The 18816-nt window shown below is 38.0% G+C and overlaps 1 protein-coding gene across 1 annotated transcript; it reads left to right on the forward strand.

Moving 5' to 3' along the window:
* The first annotated feature begins 529 nt into the window (after positions 1–529).
* PLCXD2 (phosphatidylinositol specific phospholipase C X domain containing 2) lies at positions 530–16587 on the forward strand. The gene is made up of 5 exons (XM_032219784.1): positions 530–677; positions 5201–5661; positions 9154–9395; positions 13705–13841; positions 16562–16587. Exons 1-5 carry the CDS (start codon positions 590–592, stop codon positions 16585–16587), a joined length of 954 nt encoding a protein of 317 aa, XP_032075675.1. The 5' UTR covers positions 530–589.
* The last annotated feature ends 2229 nt before the right edge of the window (positions 16588–18816 follow it).

Consider the following 18816-nt stretch of genomic DNA (forward strand, 5'->3'; position numbering starts at 1 on the left):
GTTATCCTTTTTTGGACGATTCGCCGCCTTCAAAACCGCACTAAACCAAAATTCAGAGTTTCCGGAAGAAACAAGGCGACGCGTTAAGAGCTCAGCCGGCTCAACAGTCCCGTCAGGCCAAATCGCCGACCGCCACGGCTGTCACGAAAGCAGTGACGCCACGTCTGGACGGCCGCCTGGTGGCGCTGTCGATCAATCCCGCCGCCCAGCTTTGGAGAGGCGCGCCAGGACTAGGGGCCGTTTCATGAAAGCCGGCGGGCGGCGGGAGCCGGGGAGGCGAGTCCCCCCCCCGACCTGGCAGCTCTTCCCGCCGCCCGCGGAGCGAGGTCGGTGTCCTCATCAGCCTCCTTTGCCTTCGCCGTAGGGATGCAGGGGACTTTAAGAGCCGGGCAGGCGCGGCGTCCCAGGCAGGGCGAAAGCGCGGCAGTCGCTCTGCCGGTTTGGCAAGTTTCCCGGAGGATGACAGAAGAGGAGCCTCTGCCGGCGCTTACTCCAATGCGCTGCAGTTAAAGGAGTGCGAGCCGGAGAAGTCGGGAGAAGCAGCCGCTCGGCGCGTCAGCGTTCCCGAAGCCGGAGCTGAAGGCGAGGAATGGCAAACCAACGCAGCCACGCAGACTGGATGGGCTCCTTGCCGCCCGTCCTCAGCGCCCTGCCGCTTTCCACGCTGGCCATTCCAGGTAACCGACGACCGAACCGACCTTGCCTGCCTTTGCGTCCCTCCTTTGAGGGAGGTTGCAATGCACACCTGGCGGGCGCAGCCTGCATCCCAATAATAGGAAACTTACTTGGCCAAAAAAAAAAAAAAAAACCCTCTCCAGATGTGCTGACCTGCGAGACCCGTGATGGGTAAGGCCTCTGTAGGACAACAGATTGAGGAAGAAGGCCAGCTGAGTTTTAAAGGATCAGGAAACCAGAGAGTTCTGAAAGTCGTAATTTAAACGTATCTGGAGGGGGGAAATGATTATGATAATTATGTGAATGCAGGTGCCATTGATCTAAGTGACATCCAAAAGTCAGGATGTGGGCTTGGGGCAGATTAAACACCTAGTTATTATCTTGAATTCGGCAGTTTTGCATTTAAGAGAAAAACAACAACTGGAATATGAAATGTCATTAGCGATTTGCATCTTACTAAATGGGTATCTTTGAAATGGCGCATAAAACATTTTGTAATTGCTTCCTTCACAAAATCAGAATATGTGTTTTATATATCATTAGTAGTCTTAAGATTTACAGAATACATTGGTGGTGGGGGTGGGGTTTTTTTTTGAGAAGCTTTATCCCAGAATAAAAATTTGATATGTTTCATTGAGTGAATGAATGAAAAGTTTACTACAGTCAAAGGACCCAAGAGAGAAACATAACAGCTAAGAAAGAAGACGAGTCGCATGTTGACACGTCATAGAAAACAAAATAATTCAGGAAATAGTTTCTTCCTTCATATAAATGCAGCAGCTAGAAATTCGGCTACAGCCAGACTAAACTTAAGTCTAAATTTGGATAAAAGGAAATTTGCTCATATATGGTTTAAATTAGAGCCAGTTTGCCTAATTGTTAAGGTACCAGGCTAGAAAACTAGAGACCTTGACATCTTAGCCATGAAAGTCAGTTGGGTGACCTTGGGCCACTCACACACACTCACCTCACCTCACCAGGTTGTTGTTATCGGGAAAATAGGAAGAGGAAAGTGTGTTGGATATGTTCGCTGTCCTGAGCTATTGATAAAAATAATAAAAATCAATGAAGGGTACATTTAATTTATTTTTCCCAAAGTTAGAAAGCAGTTAAAAGATCAGCCCCTCCCCCCCCTCCAAAAAAAACCACCAACAGAGATTGCAGGTCTACTTGTGACAATGAAGATTCCTTCTCAATTGGCATACAAATAATAGATTTATTTATTGGTTTGTTTCTTTTACTATATCCCAAGAAACAACAAGAAAGAGTTGTCTGTTATTTCAGAGGCCTGTTTGGACAAAACCTTTGTCCATTGCTTCCAAAGTCTGCTAATTTGAGAATCTGTTAAATCAAGTATACTATATCTAAATATTCAGTTATATATAGATAATATTAAATATGGAGAATGCCTTTTCTACTTATTAAAATAAATAGATGTGGCTTAATAGTGCTATAAACATATTTACTGATGATAAAGTATTCAGCAGTACTTGTATCTTTTTCATAAAAGCTGATCATTAGCTGAGCTCAAACAACATTCCCATATTATATTAGATTGAAAGCATGCAATTACAAATGTAAGCTCATTAGGAGAAATGACCTTTACTTAGCAATAACCATAGTTGACTCCAACTAATCTCAGAATACCAGATTAGATGAATCATTTGTTCTTCTTTAAGTCTAGTCACCTTAAACAACTGGAAAATCCATAGCTGGCACATGGTGATCTTTGATTTGTGTTTTATTTGTAATTAAAGAGAATGTTAGCAAAACCTGCCCTTTCGTCTTGGGTGTTAAAGACATAAATGAGGAAATGGGCTAGTGAGTCATAACAGTAGCTAATACAAATGCTTTGTCAAATGTTTGCTCAAAAATCCCATTTTAAATATTATTGACAAACGAATGGGGCTAGAGAGTGTATTATGTTAAAAGTAATTTGCATTGTTACTATATAGAATCTACCTTACAGAGAATGAGGAAAGAGAGAAAAAATTCTTTTAAATTTTTATTTAAAATTCACATATAATTTTTTCCAGATTTAAATCGTTACTTTTTTCTCCCAAAGCCTTCACATTTGAAATGAAATGTAAAACTACTTTTTCTGCAGAATTTTCTTTTACTTTTTCTTTTACTTTTTCTTTTACTTTTTCTTTTACTTTTTCTTGCAGAATTCCAAGAAAGAATATTTATCTTTATCACAGATTGCAAAGAGTTTATCAGTCTACTTCATGTAGCTGTAAAGTCATTCAGACTATTGTTAGGGAAAGCTGCACATGGATGTAGCAGATGAAATGAGCATTAAGACTGAATATAGAATAAGCCAATTAGAATGTATCCTTCTATTTCATTCCTATAAGCATCTACTTAAATTTAATAATTACCATAAGAGCAAGAAGAGTATTTAAGTACTTGACACCAACTGTAATGCGTTTTAATAGGACAAGATATCATAGCATCTACATTCTCAATGTTCAAGCCATCAAAGGGATTAAATTGATAGGACACTAGAATCTGTTTTAAAAGTTATTGGCAAATCCCAGCACTTGGTTTTTAAAAACAATGATTTGTCTATCTACAATATCTCAAATATCAAAAAACATTTAATTTTTTTTATAATCTAAAAGATTCAAAATAAGCCAATGGTATGAATATGTCCAGTGCTGGTAAATAATATTTCTAATAAGCAGTACCTCTTTTAAAAAATCTAATTTATTAATAAATAAACAATAAAAAGCATGCATAGACTGTAAGTACAATACATTTCTTTCTACTCCAAATTCTCTATGTACTGTTTTATTCCTTTATTTAGGAACAAAACTTCTTATTGGCTGTTCTTCCTGTTCTAAAGGAAGGCTGATACTATCCACTATTTTTATCTATTTTTATTTTTTTTCTAGTAAAGGTAGTGTGTGTGTGTGTGTGTATGTGTGTAATTCTAATGTACTCAAAACAGAAATAAACTTCCTGATGTAATATTAAGAGTTCATAGTGTGTAATTCTATGTGTGTTTAAGAAATACTGCACATTATGAACTCTTAATATTACATCAGGAAGATTTATTTCTGTTTTGAGTACATTATAATTTACTTCATGTGCTATAATTTACGTCACCTATGATGTAATATGAGAATATGTTAGCACATAATGTTCTTATATAATTGAATGTGACTAAGCTGCATATTAATTTCTATGAATGTTAAGAATGAATCACGGTACACGTGGAAGATATCTATCAACCATTAATGGCTTGCTATTTGACAGCTACGTATTATTTGTATCATAGATATATTTTTGAGCAATGTTTTTAGAATGAAAAAGTTGAAATATTGTGACAATTGGCTTCTCCAGTACCCCAAATTACAGCATGTCAATAACAAACTGAAGGTAAGGAAAAGTGAAAGGTGATGTTATATTTATTTTAGTATTACCATTTTGTGAGTATTTTTGGTTTGATTGATGGATTAATTGTGAAATATTATACTTTGATACTTGTAAAAAATATTAGAGGTCCTGTGAATTTCAATTTCCAAGGAAATGTGTACTTTTCTTAAGCACGTGTTTTTAAATGTTATTTTTGTCATAGCTAGGATAGAGTTGAGTTATGCACCCATGGAAGGGCCACCTGGTGTGCAAATTGTGCACTGCGTAAGATTGCCACATGAAGCAGGACACCACTTGCAACTTAAAAAAAGCCTCACAAACTGCATGGCACAGTCATATAGAAAGAGACTGCGTGAGAAAGAGAGACAATATTTTAAATACTAAAAAATGGTTGGGCAGTTAGATGATTTCTACACAAGGGTACGCCATTGGCCCTACCTAGTTGCATACAGTATATTTCATATTAGAATTATTTTTTGTGTGCAGTGCCATTTCATCTTCACAACTTTTTTTTTGAATTATGAAACATTCCTGTCACATACCAAACAGGTACTTTCAGTCATCCTGATAGTGTTCAGAGGTCAGAGAAGGAAGTTTTAAATACTCAAAATTTTTGCTCAAAATACCCTCCACACAAAATGTTTGAAGCAGCCCATTTTTGAATATGGATCATGCTATTAAAAAAAACCTTCTTCCACTACACACTTTACTGAAATAAATATTTTAAGACTTCTTAAATCTATTAATTTTTGTTGTTCAAAAGATATCAGTAAACTGCTTCTATAGGTTAGAAATTTGTTTGTTTAGTTTTATGTACCTGTTTAGAGAACATGTACATCAACACAATTCCTTGACAGTATTCAGTTCTTGCTTCCTTCCCTTGAGAAAATTGTCCATTTATTCCTTTTCCTTGCTTTCTCATTTTAGCTGTTAGAAGCCCATCAAAGAACTCTTATAACTGATTCTTTTATCTTAAGAATTTTTTGAGGAGGAATGTTGTCAAATGGCTTTTGAAAATCCTGGTAAATGGTATTGATATAACATTGCCCCCATTCAGATGCCTGTAGAGATATTAAAAATCTCTTTTTTAATAGGTTAGTAAGGCAGAATCTATATTGATTGTCCCCCTTTTTCCCCCATATAGGTTCACATGACTCCTTCAGTTACTGGGTGGATGAGAAAGCTCCCGTGGGACCAGATCAAGCCATAGCAATTCGGCGGATAGCTAAAATCCCTTTGGTAAAAAAGCTAATGAAGAAATGGTCAGTAACACAAAATCTGACATTCAAGGAGCAGCTTGACAGTGGAATACGCTATTTTGACCTCCGTGTATCTTCCAAACCAGGTGAAGCAGGACAGGAAATCTACTTTATACATGGCTTGTTTGGAAGCACAGTATGTGATGGACTTATGGAGATAAACAACTTCTTAACCCATCATCCTAAAGAAGTCATTTTCCTGGATTTCAATCATTTCTATGCCATGGATGTGAATCATCATATGTATCTTATCAGCAAGATTGAAGAAATATTTGGATCAAAACTCTGCACAAAAGAATGTGTAGAAAATGTAACTCTGCAGAGTCTTTGGGAAAAGCAACAGCAGGTACAGGATTTTCTTTATCCTATTTAATTGGATCTGAATCTACATTTTTATACTTCAAACTACTATTAGATGGCCTTTGGGAAAGCATCTTTGGAAGTTGTAGGATGTGTTTGAAAAAGGAACTCTGAAAGTGAAGCAGATAGTAGTTTTCAAGCCTCTAGAACTCCCTGGGTTATCTTACTTGTGTCTTAGCACAGACTCTCTCTGTAACATTTCTTCCATTCTATAATACCTGTGAGTTCTTATCTTTCTAGTACAGCTGAACTCCTTTTCAGGAGGATGTTTAACTGAATAGAAATTACCTTGAATCTGTCCATTACTGTGAATTAACATTGAATCTGTCCATCACTGTGAATTAACCTTTTTAAAAATTCTGGAGCCTTAAATGAAAAATGATATATCTCATGGTAAAGCTAATAGAAGATTTTTCTCTGTCAACTTTACGGGGTAGACCAGATTTTTTAAAAAGACTACAGGTAGCCCTCAACTTATGACCACAATTGAGGCCAAACTTTCTGTTGCTGAACGAAACAGTTGTTAAGTGAACTTTGCCCCATTTTACCACCTTTCTTTTCATAGATGTTGTGAATTACTGCAGTTGTTAAGTTAGTAACATGGTTACTAACACAAGTGAAACTGGCTTCCCCATTGACTTTGCTTGTCAGAAGGTCTCAAAAGGTGACCCAGGGTTCAAAAGGTGGCCCCGGGACATAAATATGAACTTGCTGCCAAGTGTCTGAATTTTGATCATGTGACCCTGGGGATACTGCAATGGTTGTAAGTGTGAAAAATGGTCATAACTCACACTTTTTGTACCATGGCAGCTTTGAATGATCACTAAATGACCTGTTGTAAGTTGAGAACTACCTGTACTGAAAGAGGTTCACATTATTGAAATAGGCTGTAATAACAAAATTGTACAAGCTTGATTATGTTTTGCCTCACTCCCCACCCCTAAATCCCAATGAGAATCAAGGAGGAGCTTGCTTGAGTCTCTTCTGCATACTGTCATGTTCCCCAGGCCTTAAAGAATGCCCTCTATTTAAATAATTCTTGCCTACTTCCTTCAAGGACACCCTCCTGATTCTGTACATTCTAGCTAAACACAGACCTCCTTTTAATAACTGTTTATCTACCTCTAAAATCAGTTCTGTCCCGTTTAATTTGATCTATTTTCAATCCTGTTTTTTTCCATCTTTCATAAAAGCTACATTACCACAATATTATTGTCTTTCCTATGAACTATGTGCCTTTCCCAATTCTGTCACACTTTCTCTTCCTCCTAGATCCGTGATGGCAAACCTATGGCATGTGTACCAGAGATGGCACGCAGAGCCCTCTCGGCTGGCACGTGCGCTGTTACCCCAGGTCAGATCTCTGTGGCGTTTCTTTCATGAGCTTCTGTTTCCCTGAAAATGACGAAACAGAAGCTCACAAAAGAAAAAGATCTTACCTCTTGCCGTACTGCCAAAGTTGGGCTACCCCGCCTCCCGCCAGCCAGCTGGTCTTTGGGTCTCTGCTGCACATGTGCACATTTGTGCACATGCACCTTTCAGTTTGGGCATGAACATGTGTGCAGTATTGGCACTCAGTGTCTAAAAGATTTGCCATCACAGTCCTAGTTTATAAAAGTTTATAAAAGTTTGAACTTCTCCAATTATTTCAGTTCCGCGAAGCAGCTATCCTTATTCTTCCTCCGATATTAATGCATTCTAAAGAAATAGGGATCTCCAGAGACTTGGTCATCTATGCCAGCAGTCACCAACCCGTGGTCCGTGAGAAAATTTTGGTGGTCCGCAGAAAAATTATTTGCATTTTTATATTGCACTAAATACTATTTATCTTTTTAAAAAATGCATATTAGTGGTCCGCAGGATTTAAAATTATGAATTTAGTGGTCCCTGAGATCCGAAAGGTTGGCGACCCCTGATCTATGCCATTTTTTTTTCAACTTTAGCCATGTGAATAGCTTTCTTCAGCTCTCTCAAAAATAAACCAAACAGCAGCAGGTGCCAAAGCTGTCCACCAGGTGGCACTATTTGAATGTAAACGCTAGCAGTAGACGTTTATTTATTCAGTTTGATGCTGCTTAACTACAAATGACTTTGAGCAACTCACAACGCAAAGAAAACCAATATTATAAAAACATCCATCAGAACTAGATTTAGACAAAAATAAAATGAGCGAGATGGTGAATCTGGCAAACCTCAAAAGTTAGAATGTTGAGGGACTTGCTTCCAAATGAATGTAATGCATTAATTCATGATCACAACCAAATATTTATAGGTGATAATTCAACAGTAGCCCAGCCATTTGTCGTGGGACTGCCTTTATGTTCCAGAGAATGAAGCAAAGGATACCCAAATGAGGGAAATCTATAAATAAATGAAGCTCTCACAATGCAGTATGGCATAGGAGATGTTATTGTTTTTCCCCTTGTGGATTCAAAAACATAATGGCAACAAGTAGAACAAATAATGAGATCCTTAGTGTAACCCCATTTATTGTGTGAGAGCTCAAGGAATGAGTGGTGTTATTTCTTTTCATTTCCCTTAATCTGTGATGTCCCTAATTCTGTTCACTAGTAGATTAAGTACCGTATTTTTCAGGTTATAAAACACACTGGAGTATAAGACACACCAAGATTTTGAAGAGGTAATTTTTTTTTTAAAAAGTGTTTGCCCTTCCCGGCCCCAGGAGCACTCTGAAGGCCTCCCAAACCCTCTGCGCATCCATTTTTGAAATGGGGTGGGATTTCACTGTATAAGATGTATTTAGTGTATAAGACGCACCCAGATTTTCACCCTTTTTTTGGAGGGAAAAAGGTGCGTCTTATACTCCAAAAATATGGTATTTGAAGGCAGATAGTGCTGCATTTTAGTCCAGGACTAAAATGGAATGGAGTGGCAACTCATGCAATCCAATTCAGTATCACATTCGTTGTTACAAATATAATAAGATTATATAGAAAGTTTTATTAAATGTTTGAAAGTCCTTCAAATTGTTTCCACCATTGGGAACGTTTGTTAGATGATAGTGGTAGTAACCAGTTATGAGTTTATCTAATAACACTTAACAATAGCAATAGCAATAGCAGTAGACTTATATACCGCTTCATAGGCCTTTCAGGCCTCTCTAAGCGGTTTACAGAGAGTCAGCATATTGCCCCCAACAATCTGGGTCCTCATTTTACCCACCTCGGAAGGATGGAAGGCTGAGTCAACCCTGAGCCGGTGAGATTTGAACCGCTGACCTGCTGATCTAGCAGTAGCCTGCAGTGCTGCTTTTAACCACTGCGCCACCTTGGCTCTTACATGATATGGCCATGATATTGGCCAGATTTTACTTTTCATATCTCTGTGCTGCCTCAAAGACAATAATATTTTCCATACTGTTGTATTTTTTGCCCATTGTTAGAGAGTGATATGAATATAAATGAATTTAATCCAGGTAGAGATTTCGGTTGCCTCACTTTTACCTCCATTCTTCTAGGTTCTTGTTTTCTACCATCATTCTATATATGAAATTTACCCCGTTCTATGGGCAGGGAATAAAATGCCAGCTCCCTGGGCAAACACAACTAATGTGCATAAACTGCTGCAGTTCTTGGAGACCACCCTGAATGAGCGAGCAAAACATGGAACTTTCCATGTTTCCCAAGCTATTCTCACACCAAGAGTCAAAACTTTTGCATGGCACCTCAGCCGTGGACTGAAAAACACTCTTGTTCACAGGTAAGTATCTGCTTACGTTTTCTGTCCAACTATTGATAATGAACTAAATAAACTGGCCTACCTTGTAAAGTCATTGAGGGTGCAATCCTTTGATTCCTGGGAGATTATTGTAAGAGTCATTGGGAATTGATAAATGAAAGTTAGTCACCACGGAAATGAGATGTTTGAGGAAAGCTGCTGAAGTAACCAGAAAAGATAACCAGAAAATCAGAAGAGAAAGAATTGGCATAGAATCAATTTTAAACTAAATTAAACTAAACAATTTTAAACATAAAAAAACAGCAAATAAAAGCGTTTGCTCACCTGGAGAGCATGTCTTGGGGGTCTGTGCCGTACAAGGCATAGACAAAAAGAAGAGAAGGCCAAAGAACATGAGGTAGACTCAGAAGAAGATGGAGAGACAACATCAAAAACGGATTACAACAGCATCAAATAACAATGGTTGAGGCCTCCAGAAGAGCAGGAACCAGAATTTTGTATCTCCCTCGACATCTGAAAGTGATAAAAGAAGAAGAAGATTGGGAACTGTCCTCTGGAGATACTTGCAAATTGGGCTTGGGCAGAGAGAATATCCCACCTGTTTTCCTGTTCCATTAGAACCAATTAAAAGAAACAAAGAAAAATAAAAGAGGGAAAAGTGTCATTCTTAAGTTTCAGAAGAATGTCCTTTAATTACCTGGAACTCATACATGATCATCTATTATAAAATATAAGCAGGCATTATCTTCTGTGATAAAATAAGGCTTTGTCTTTCCTGCTTCTTTCTGGCTGAAATTGAAGGGACTTGACATACTAGAGACATTTTTAAAAAGTAGTTTTAAACCTATCGCCAGTCTTCTTTTGAAGGAGGAATGGCCACTTGGGTGAGAAAAGATTTCGGAGATAGAAGTAGAGAGCATTTTTTCCCCTTTACTATTCATCAAAGGCTGGAAAGGAGCAAGGAGGAAGAAGTTGCCACAGCTATGAAGTTCCCAGCTCTTTCTAAGTTTTGCTTCTTGTGGACATACATGTAAGGCAAGACACATATAACCCTTAGGCAGAGGTGAAATCCAGCAGGATAGTGGAAATTTTGAGTAGTTCGGAGAACCAGCAAATACCACCTCTGGCTGGCCCCAGAATGGGGTGGGAATGGAGATTTTGCAATATCCTTCTCCTGCCATGCCCACTAAGCCACACACACAGAACTGAGAGTTTAAAAAAAATGATTTTCACCACTGTCCTTAGGCATGAAAGTTTTTTGCTCAGCAGTCTTGGCAGCCCTGGACCCATTGTGCTATTTAGTGATAAAATCCATTTCTTTGTTGGCCATTTCTCTGTAGATGGACCAGCATAGAAAATAGTTCAGAGAAAGATACGCTTCCTATTCTTCCATTCCTCTTTACTCCCTGCTTGACGAACTATTGGGCCCCATTAGTAAACAAGAAAAGGTGAATCTTGTTTACTCCTTGTTGATACTTGAGCAAGAACCAATAAGCAAAAGGAGACTCATTCTGGAAAAAGCCCCTTGGTCTGCTTGTTTGTTTATCTTTTTTGTCTACTCATTCAATCCATGTAGCTCAGTGGGATGGAAGATCAGACTAGGGAAAATAAGAAATTGAAATGTAATAATTGCTCCATCAATGGCCTTTTTTCATTCAAAGTAAAAGTGACAGTGTTAAACCTGCACTTTTTCCAATGATGATTTAACCTTACATATAATTTACCTCTTAGTGACACTTTTTAAGATAATTGGGGAATTACCGTAGTGGGGCAGGATTTCCACCCCTACACTCCCAAAAAGACAGCTTTGAATGCAAGTATTCCTGGAAACTGTACATTGGACTGCAGCTTTTGCACAAATATACAACTACAAAATACAGTGAGTACAAAAAAGAAAACAAACAGAACCATCTCCTTCTGCACCCCTCGAGGAAAATAGTGGGTGGGTGTAAAAATGAAAATGTATTCCTCATTAGGTGCTTTCTCCTTTCATGAGTATTATCCTTAAATGGAAACCTGATGAAAAATATGTCATTTAAAAAACTACCGTAGGTGATGTTCCTTGAAATCACAATTCAAGACATTTTTTGGAGCTGTTCAAAACTTTCTTGGTTTGTTCTGAATGATTTCCAAATATCTCTCATTGCCCACTTCATATCTCTGTTTTTTGCACATCCTCCCTTATCTCTATTTGAATAATTATGTCTCTAATTATTTCTATAAAATAAATAATTTCAAATAGTTTCATGTCAACTTTGTTAGAATTCAAATATCGCTTCCCTGTTCAAGCTAACAACAGTTATTAGTAACTATAACATGGTTTCTTTGGTTTTGATATAGCAAGATATATAGACATAGTCAGTACTGGTTCATAAGCAATTGGTGCCTTCCAGATATTCAATTCCTATCAGGATCATCAGCAGAACTGATAAAAGTAATGAGGGAGTTGTATTGGTTAGTAGTACTGCAGGCTACTTGTGCTGACTGCTGACTGCCTGCAGTTTGGCAGATTGAATCTCACCAGGCTCAAGGCTGACTCAGCCTTCCATTCTTTCAAGGTGAATAAAATGAGGACCCAGATTGTTGAGAGTAATATGCTGACTCTGTTGTAAACTGCGTATAAAGGGCTGTAAAGCACTGTGAAGCGGTATACAAGTCTAAGTGCTATTGCTATTGCTAATATGTATGAATCAACAAAAGCCACTATTGAAGCGAGATTATTATATATAAAGCCAAAATAAGTAATAATCCTTAGCTTTAGTCCGAAGATATATTGACAAATTAATGGTGATAAGGTTCTGTTTTCTTCAATTACAGTACTTAATCTAGTCTATTAACATTTTAATTTCTCATTGCCTTTAACTTATTGCAGTACTAGCTGTGTCAGTTATAGTAATATAGCAAGTAACCTACTATAACTTCAGTAGACAGAAAAATAGTCTAAGCAGTGGCAATACACAGAATGCTCAAATAAAACCTATCTTCATCTCTATCAGAGTTAAAGATGCGTTGTTATAACTCAAATTTCTACTTCAAAAAAATAATTGCTATACGGTTATAAGGCACTAGATGGTGCTAAATTATTTCCCCTTCTAATTACCAAATGTGTTGGTAATTATTTTAATAGTAAAAAGAATACAATCATGGATAATATTCCAAATCATGTGGTACAGAAATATTAAATCAGCAAAAAATAGGCAAACCAATAAAATATTATTTATTTTGCTTATATTATCGCATTTCTACTCTAGGGTGAATAGCTGACATAAAATATGACTATAAATGCAAGCTACATAGAGACATAATGAACTAGGCAATATTTAGTTTGCTTGAAAGAGGCTTCTGGATAAAAGAGTGAATTTAAAAAAGGCTTTTCATTCTTCGCATATATCAATTGTATCTCTAATGGCTTGCTTCTCAAATCCAAACACTTGAAAGCAAAAATTAACTTATAGTGTTCATGATGTTTTAACACCATCTCTCACTTTATTGTAGGGAAAGACTAAAATAATAACTTTAAAAAAACATCCAGGAAAACAGCTTACTTAAATAACACCACCTGCTTAAATGTTTGCCTAGCACCTTTATCTCTCACTAAATCATAACGTAGTCTAACGTATTAGTAAATAATTTAACCAGCTGTTAAATTATTACTTGGCATAGTGTGTGAAGAGATCACAGGTTCACAGTATTTATTTTGAATGCTTAAATGTTGTTGGGAAGATATAGATATTAGGTGGCATATCAACATTAAAAGGTCAATTTTAGAATTTTAGGTACAATATAAAAATAATGCACAAAAATGTGCATTATTTGCATATTTTAATATTCAGCTATTTTCTGAGCGTAGACATAACTTTAGAAATATAAGTATTGTTTATCTACTATGTGCCACTAAAATCCTACTTATGGAAAATTTAGATGGCGTTGCAATGCATTTGTTGATTTCTTTCCCCCTTCTTGACCTATAATATGGGATGGCTTCAAATGTGGCATGCTTTTGCAGATATTTTTTTAAATGATAAAGTATAATATGTAATACAAATAATTTTCTTATTTCCAAGAAGTATTTTAGATTATCATATAGTTTACAGGGGAGTCTTCGGTCCTCTCTGATCTTGATTATTTTCTTGCAGATGTTTCATTACCCAACTAGGTAACATTTTCAGTGCTAGCACAACCTAGCTTGGAGAGCACCAAGAACTCCCCATCTCAACCCTGAGATACAAATAGTCTTTTCTATTATGACATAACACACAATATATGTAGACAATATATTATTATCTAGAGCGTAAAGCATGTCTCATATATTTTCCTTTATTTCTCATAGAAATCTTCCTTTTATTCTGAACTGGGTGAAGTTACAGAAACCAGGAATCATGGGAGTGAACATCATTACTTCTGACTTTGTGGAACAGGTTGACTTTGCAGCTACCATCATTGGATTAAATAATCTCCTTTTAGAAGGTAAACAAATCCTGATTGTTTAAAGAGGAGATTCATTTAGGAGTATTCCATTTATATCAATTATTATATTTCAACAGTCCCAACTGGTGGTGTTTGGGTTTTGTTTTTTTTTTTGACACAGTGTGAAGACAAAAAACTTACAATGACTTCAATACATAGAGCTAAACTTGCAGGATAGCACGTCCTTCTCTGCTACAAATAGGAACATTTTGCCTGCCTCTGTGGAAATACAGGATGTGATGCTGGCTGACCAACTGGAGCTCAGCGCTACAACACATGGAAATTATTAGCAGAGGCCTCTTCATGGACTTGCTGAGTACGTACATCCTGCACATCATGAAACCCGGAACTCTGGCTCGAAGGATAATAATAAATTATAAGCTTGGATTCATCAGGTTAGCCAACAGTTTACCTCTGCAGATAACTCAGGCAGAAATATGTGCTGCGCTTGTTTCATTACTACTGTACAGTGTATATTCTGCTACCTCGGTCATTCTTTAGGGAAATATCATTTCTGTTGTTTGCTGTGGTAAATCTTTGGTAAATACAGTAATGGGTGTGAATATGAGTTAGTTACACTATATTGCCAAAAGTATTTGCTCACCTGCCTTTACTCGCATATGAATTTACTGCAAGTGACATCCCATTCCTAATCCATAGGGTTCAATATGACATCGGTCCACCCTTTGCAGCTATAACAGCTTCAACTCTTCTGGGAAGGCTGACCACAAGGTTCAAGAGTGTGTTTATGGGAATTTTTGACCATTCTTCCAGAAGCGCATTTGTGAGGTCACACACTGATGTTGGATGAGTTTACATGGTCTACCACTTCGTGGCTGAGCTGCTGTCGTTCCCAAACACTTCCACATTCTTATAATACAGCTAACAGTTGACTGTGGAATATTTAGAGGCGAGGAAATTTCACGACTGGATTTGTTGCACACATGGCATCCTATCACACAGTTCCATGTTGGAAGTCACTGAGCTCCTGAGAGCGACCCATTCTTTCACAAATGTTTGTAAAAACAGTCTGCATGCCTAGGTACTTGATTTTATACACCTGTGGCCATGGAAGTGATTGGAACACCTGATTCTCATTATTTGGATGGGTGAGCGAATACTTTTGGCAATATAGTGTATGTGTTTAGACCTCCATTTTTTTACTTGAACTTGCATTTTAATTCATGATTTTGGAGTATCCTAACTGGATACAAAGAGGAATTATTTTAAATGAAACACTATTTATTTTGTGGATTTTTTTTTTAAGTCCTAGATTTAGAATCACTTCTGAGAAGTATGTAGCTAATACCACCTAACCTTTATCTCATTCTGGTATAATTCACTCCTAGCATATTGGAATTTGCACAGAAGAATGTAAATAGGAAATGGCACTCCAGGGTACAACGTACCTGCCATTTTGTCAAATTTATTTAATGCAATACTTTTTAAATTGTAAAACAGTATTTATTTATTTATTGTAAAAAGAAAAAAAAGGTTTGCTATCCTTTTGTAGCTGATAGCTGGAAATTGCAATCCTTTTGTAGGTTGTAGCTGGAAAATTTGTAGTTATTTAAATATCTGTTTGGAAATTTCTCATAATACATTTATAGTAGTTTGCATTGTTAACGTGCACTGAGTATTTTAATGAGACTTCAGGGAAGAAAAGATTTGAAACAAGTTTGCTTTAATTTTCGAGCAAACAAGTGTTCTTCAGAAATCTCGGTTGCATTTTGGATGTTCTGAGTATCCAGTTCTATTTCAGGGATCATTTCAGTTCCTGCAACAATGAACAGAAAATGAAGGCAGTATGGACTACATACCTTAGTTTTCTGCAAGACGTCTTTTATTCATTTATTTATTATTTATTTATTTATTTATTAAATGCATAGGTGGCATATACACTGGGCAATTTCCAAACCATATAATATAACCGTGATGGCGAACCTAAGTCATGCTTACCACAGGTGGCACACGGAGCCCTCTCTGCAGGCATGCGAACTGTCGCCCCAGCTCAGCTCCACCACACATGCGCGCATGCCTCCTGCTGTCCAGCTGGCTTTCGGATCTCTGCCATGCATACCTGGGGGGGGCGCATATGCGGGAGATGTGACATGTGTGCTGGGCAGCTGGGTGTGCGGGCGGTGGTGGTGATGCACACATTGCATTATGGATGTGTGTGCACGTGCTTTTGCGTACACATGCATGTGCTTTTGGACTGGGTGACAAAAAGGTTAGCCATCACTGCAATATAGAGTTGAAGGGAAGTTGGAAAAGAATAGCAATCAATTAAACAAGCAAAAGGGTCTACAAGGGGTTAGACTCCATTCTAATCCAGGTCCTGGGAATAAAGCCAAGTTTTAAGGATTTGCCTAAGAAGGATCAGGATGTTTATCATTGTTACAACCTGAGAGGAAATCTTTGTGTATCCACAGGAAATATCCTCAGTCAGGTTTTCACCCTTAGCCACTTGAAGATGCATGGACTTCAACTTCCAGAATTCCTCAGCCACCTATGCTATGCTATGTTGACTGGGGAATTCTGGGAGTTGAAGTCCACACATCTTCAAGTAGCCAAGATGATATAAGTTCTTCTGGTGGTTGATGGCTAAGAGATTCCCCATAGTTTTTGCTGTATATTTATTTGAATAAAATAATGATTTCCTGCTACCAGGAAATGCTGGTAACAGCATTTTACAGTTTTTCTTTTGTGTTCTGTTTAAGACTTTGCTTTCAAGTTGAAATTTTAGCATAAAAGAACAATGAAAATATGTTGTGTTTTTTGTCATTGGCATTAAGAAAAGAATTCTAGTGGTCTCAGATAAGAAGACTGAAGCCTGCCCTTAAGGAACTTTTATTCCTTAAATCTCTCCCCATATGATAATGGGGAGAGATTTTTGACTATAAAGCTCAGAGTTGTTTGCATCATCCACAACCTCATTGAAATCTGTACCACTTTAAACTCTTAAGTCAGGGGTGAACCATGCTGGTTCAGGAATTCTGGGAGTTGAAGTCTACAGTTCATAATGTCGCCATAATTGTCCATCCTTTTCTAACTATTACCGTATTTTCACCCATATAACCCGCCCACGCAGATAACCCGCACACGCATATAACCCGCGGGGTTTCTGGATCGTGTAAAATGTTTCCCGTATACCCCGCCCACGCAGATAACCCGCACACGCATATAACCCGCCCACGCATATAACCCGCCCACGCATATAACCCGCGGCGAGTAAAAGAGAAGGGAAACAGCTGAGATGGGGGGGGAAGAAACGGAGAAAGAAAGAAGCCTGCGCACGCTGGGGAAGAGGAAAGGAACGAAGGAGAAGGAAACAGCTGAGATCGGGGTGGGGGAAGAAACGGAGAAAGAAGCCTGCGCACGCTGGGGAAGAGGAAAGGAACGAAGGAGAAGGAAACAGCTGAGATCGGGGTGGGGGAAGAAACGGAGAAAGAAGCCTGCGCACGCTGGGGAAGAGGAAAGGAACGAAGGAGAAGGAAACAGCTGAGATCGGGGTGGGGGAAGAAACGGAGAAAGAAGCCTGCGCACGCTGGGGAAGAGGAAAGGAACGAAGGAGAAGGAAACAGCTGAGATCGGGGTGGGGGAAGAAACGGAGAAAGAAGCCTGCGCACGCTGGGGAAGAGGAAAGGAACGAAGGAGAAGGAAACAGCTGAGATCGGGGTGGGGGAAGAAACGGAGAAAGAAGCCTGCGCACGCTGGGGAAGAGGAAAGGAACGAAGGAGAAGGAAACAGCTGAGATCGGGGTGGGGGAAGAAACGGAGAAAGAAGCAAGCCTCCGATCGTGTAAGCCTCCGATCGTGTAAAATATTTTCTGTATACCCCGCCCACGCATATAACCCGCAGGGGGGCGCTGTGCATGTAAAAACCGCATATAACCCGCGGGTTATATGGGTGAAAATACGGTAACTACTATTTATGGCCTAATTCAGAATTTGACAAGTTTCCCTTCTTTGAACTTGAAGTATATATTTATAATAATCCATTGGGCTGAAATCATTTTTGTACTCTATGAAAATCACTTGATGCTTGATTATTCTTGATTAAAATTTAATCCAAAGTAAACCATTAATATTTAATGAAGCTGTTATATTAAGCAGGTTTTTTTGGCAATTGTTGATTCCGTACCTGGAAAAGGATACAGATGAACAACCAGTATTGTCAGAATTTTGTATGCATTTTCCACTGTTAATTTATTTTTCTGTTAATTATTTATATTCTAAATCATTACATTCACATTTTAGTGGAGTATAGGATTTTCTTAGGAAGGGCTCTGGAAAGCTGGTGGATTGCACCTGCTCTTGTGAAGTATTTTGCAGCTCAATGCTTGCCTTTATGAACTTTATCCATGATTTGCAGGCATTTGGCCTGTTTTGGTATGATTAGTTCCATTATGATCTCATCACATAGCAAGACTGCTTTAAAAAAACAATTGCTGGAAGGGTCACATAACATCTATACCTATGCAATAATGGTTCAGCATGATAGACTTGTTCACAACATTGCTGCAGTGTTTCACAACAAAAAATGTAGGTTGAATCGCCTTTTTCAGATTTTTCTTGATTTTTTAAGATTATGTTTTTTGTTGTATTGGTAATATGCTTTTTTTTGGTTAGGTATAAATGGGATTTCTTTGTATGGGGATTCCTTTTATTTATTGTAAACTGCCTAGCTTGTCTGAAGCAGGCTTTTGTATAAACAAACATTGGGCTATAAATTATTCTACACAATTTCATCTAATGTAACACATGGTCCAAACTCAACCCTTAAATATCCTCTGTATACTTTTCCACAGGAAACCATTTCAGGGGAACTCAAGTGTTGGACTCTGTCCATTGTGGAAGTATGTAAATACTGTACTATGTTATAGAATTCCAACCTCATTCATTCACACATTCATGAAGCTCGGCATTATCAGCCTTCTTCAGGTGGCCTTCCTGTCTAGATAGCCAACCATTGA

Source organism: Thamnophis elegans, chromosome 6, assembly GCF_009769535.1.
Source record: "Thamnophis elegans isolate rThaEle1 chromosome 6, rThaEle1.pri, whole genome shotgun sequence".
Classification (NCBI taxonomy): domain Eukaryota; kingdom Metazoa; phylum Chordata; class Lepidosauria; order Squamata; family Colubridae; genus Thamnophis; species Thamnophis elegans.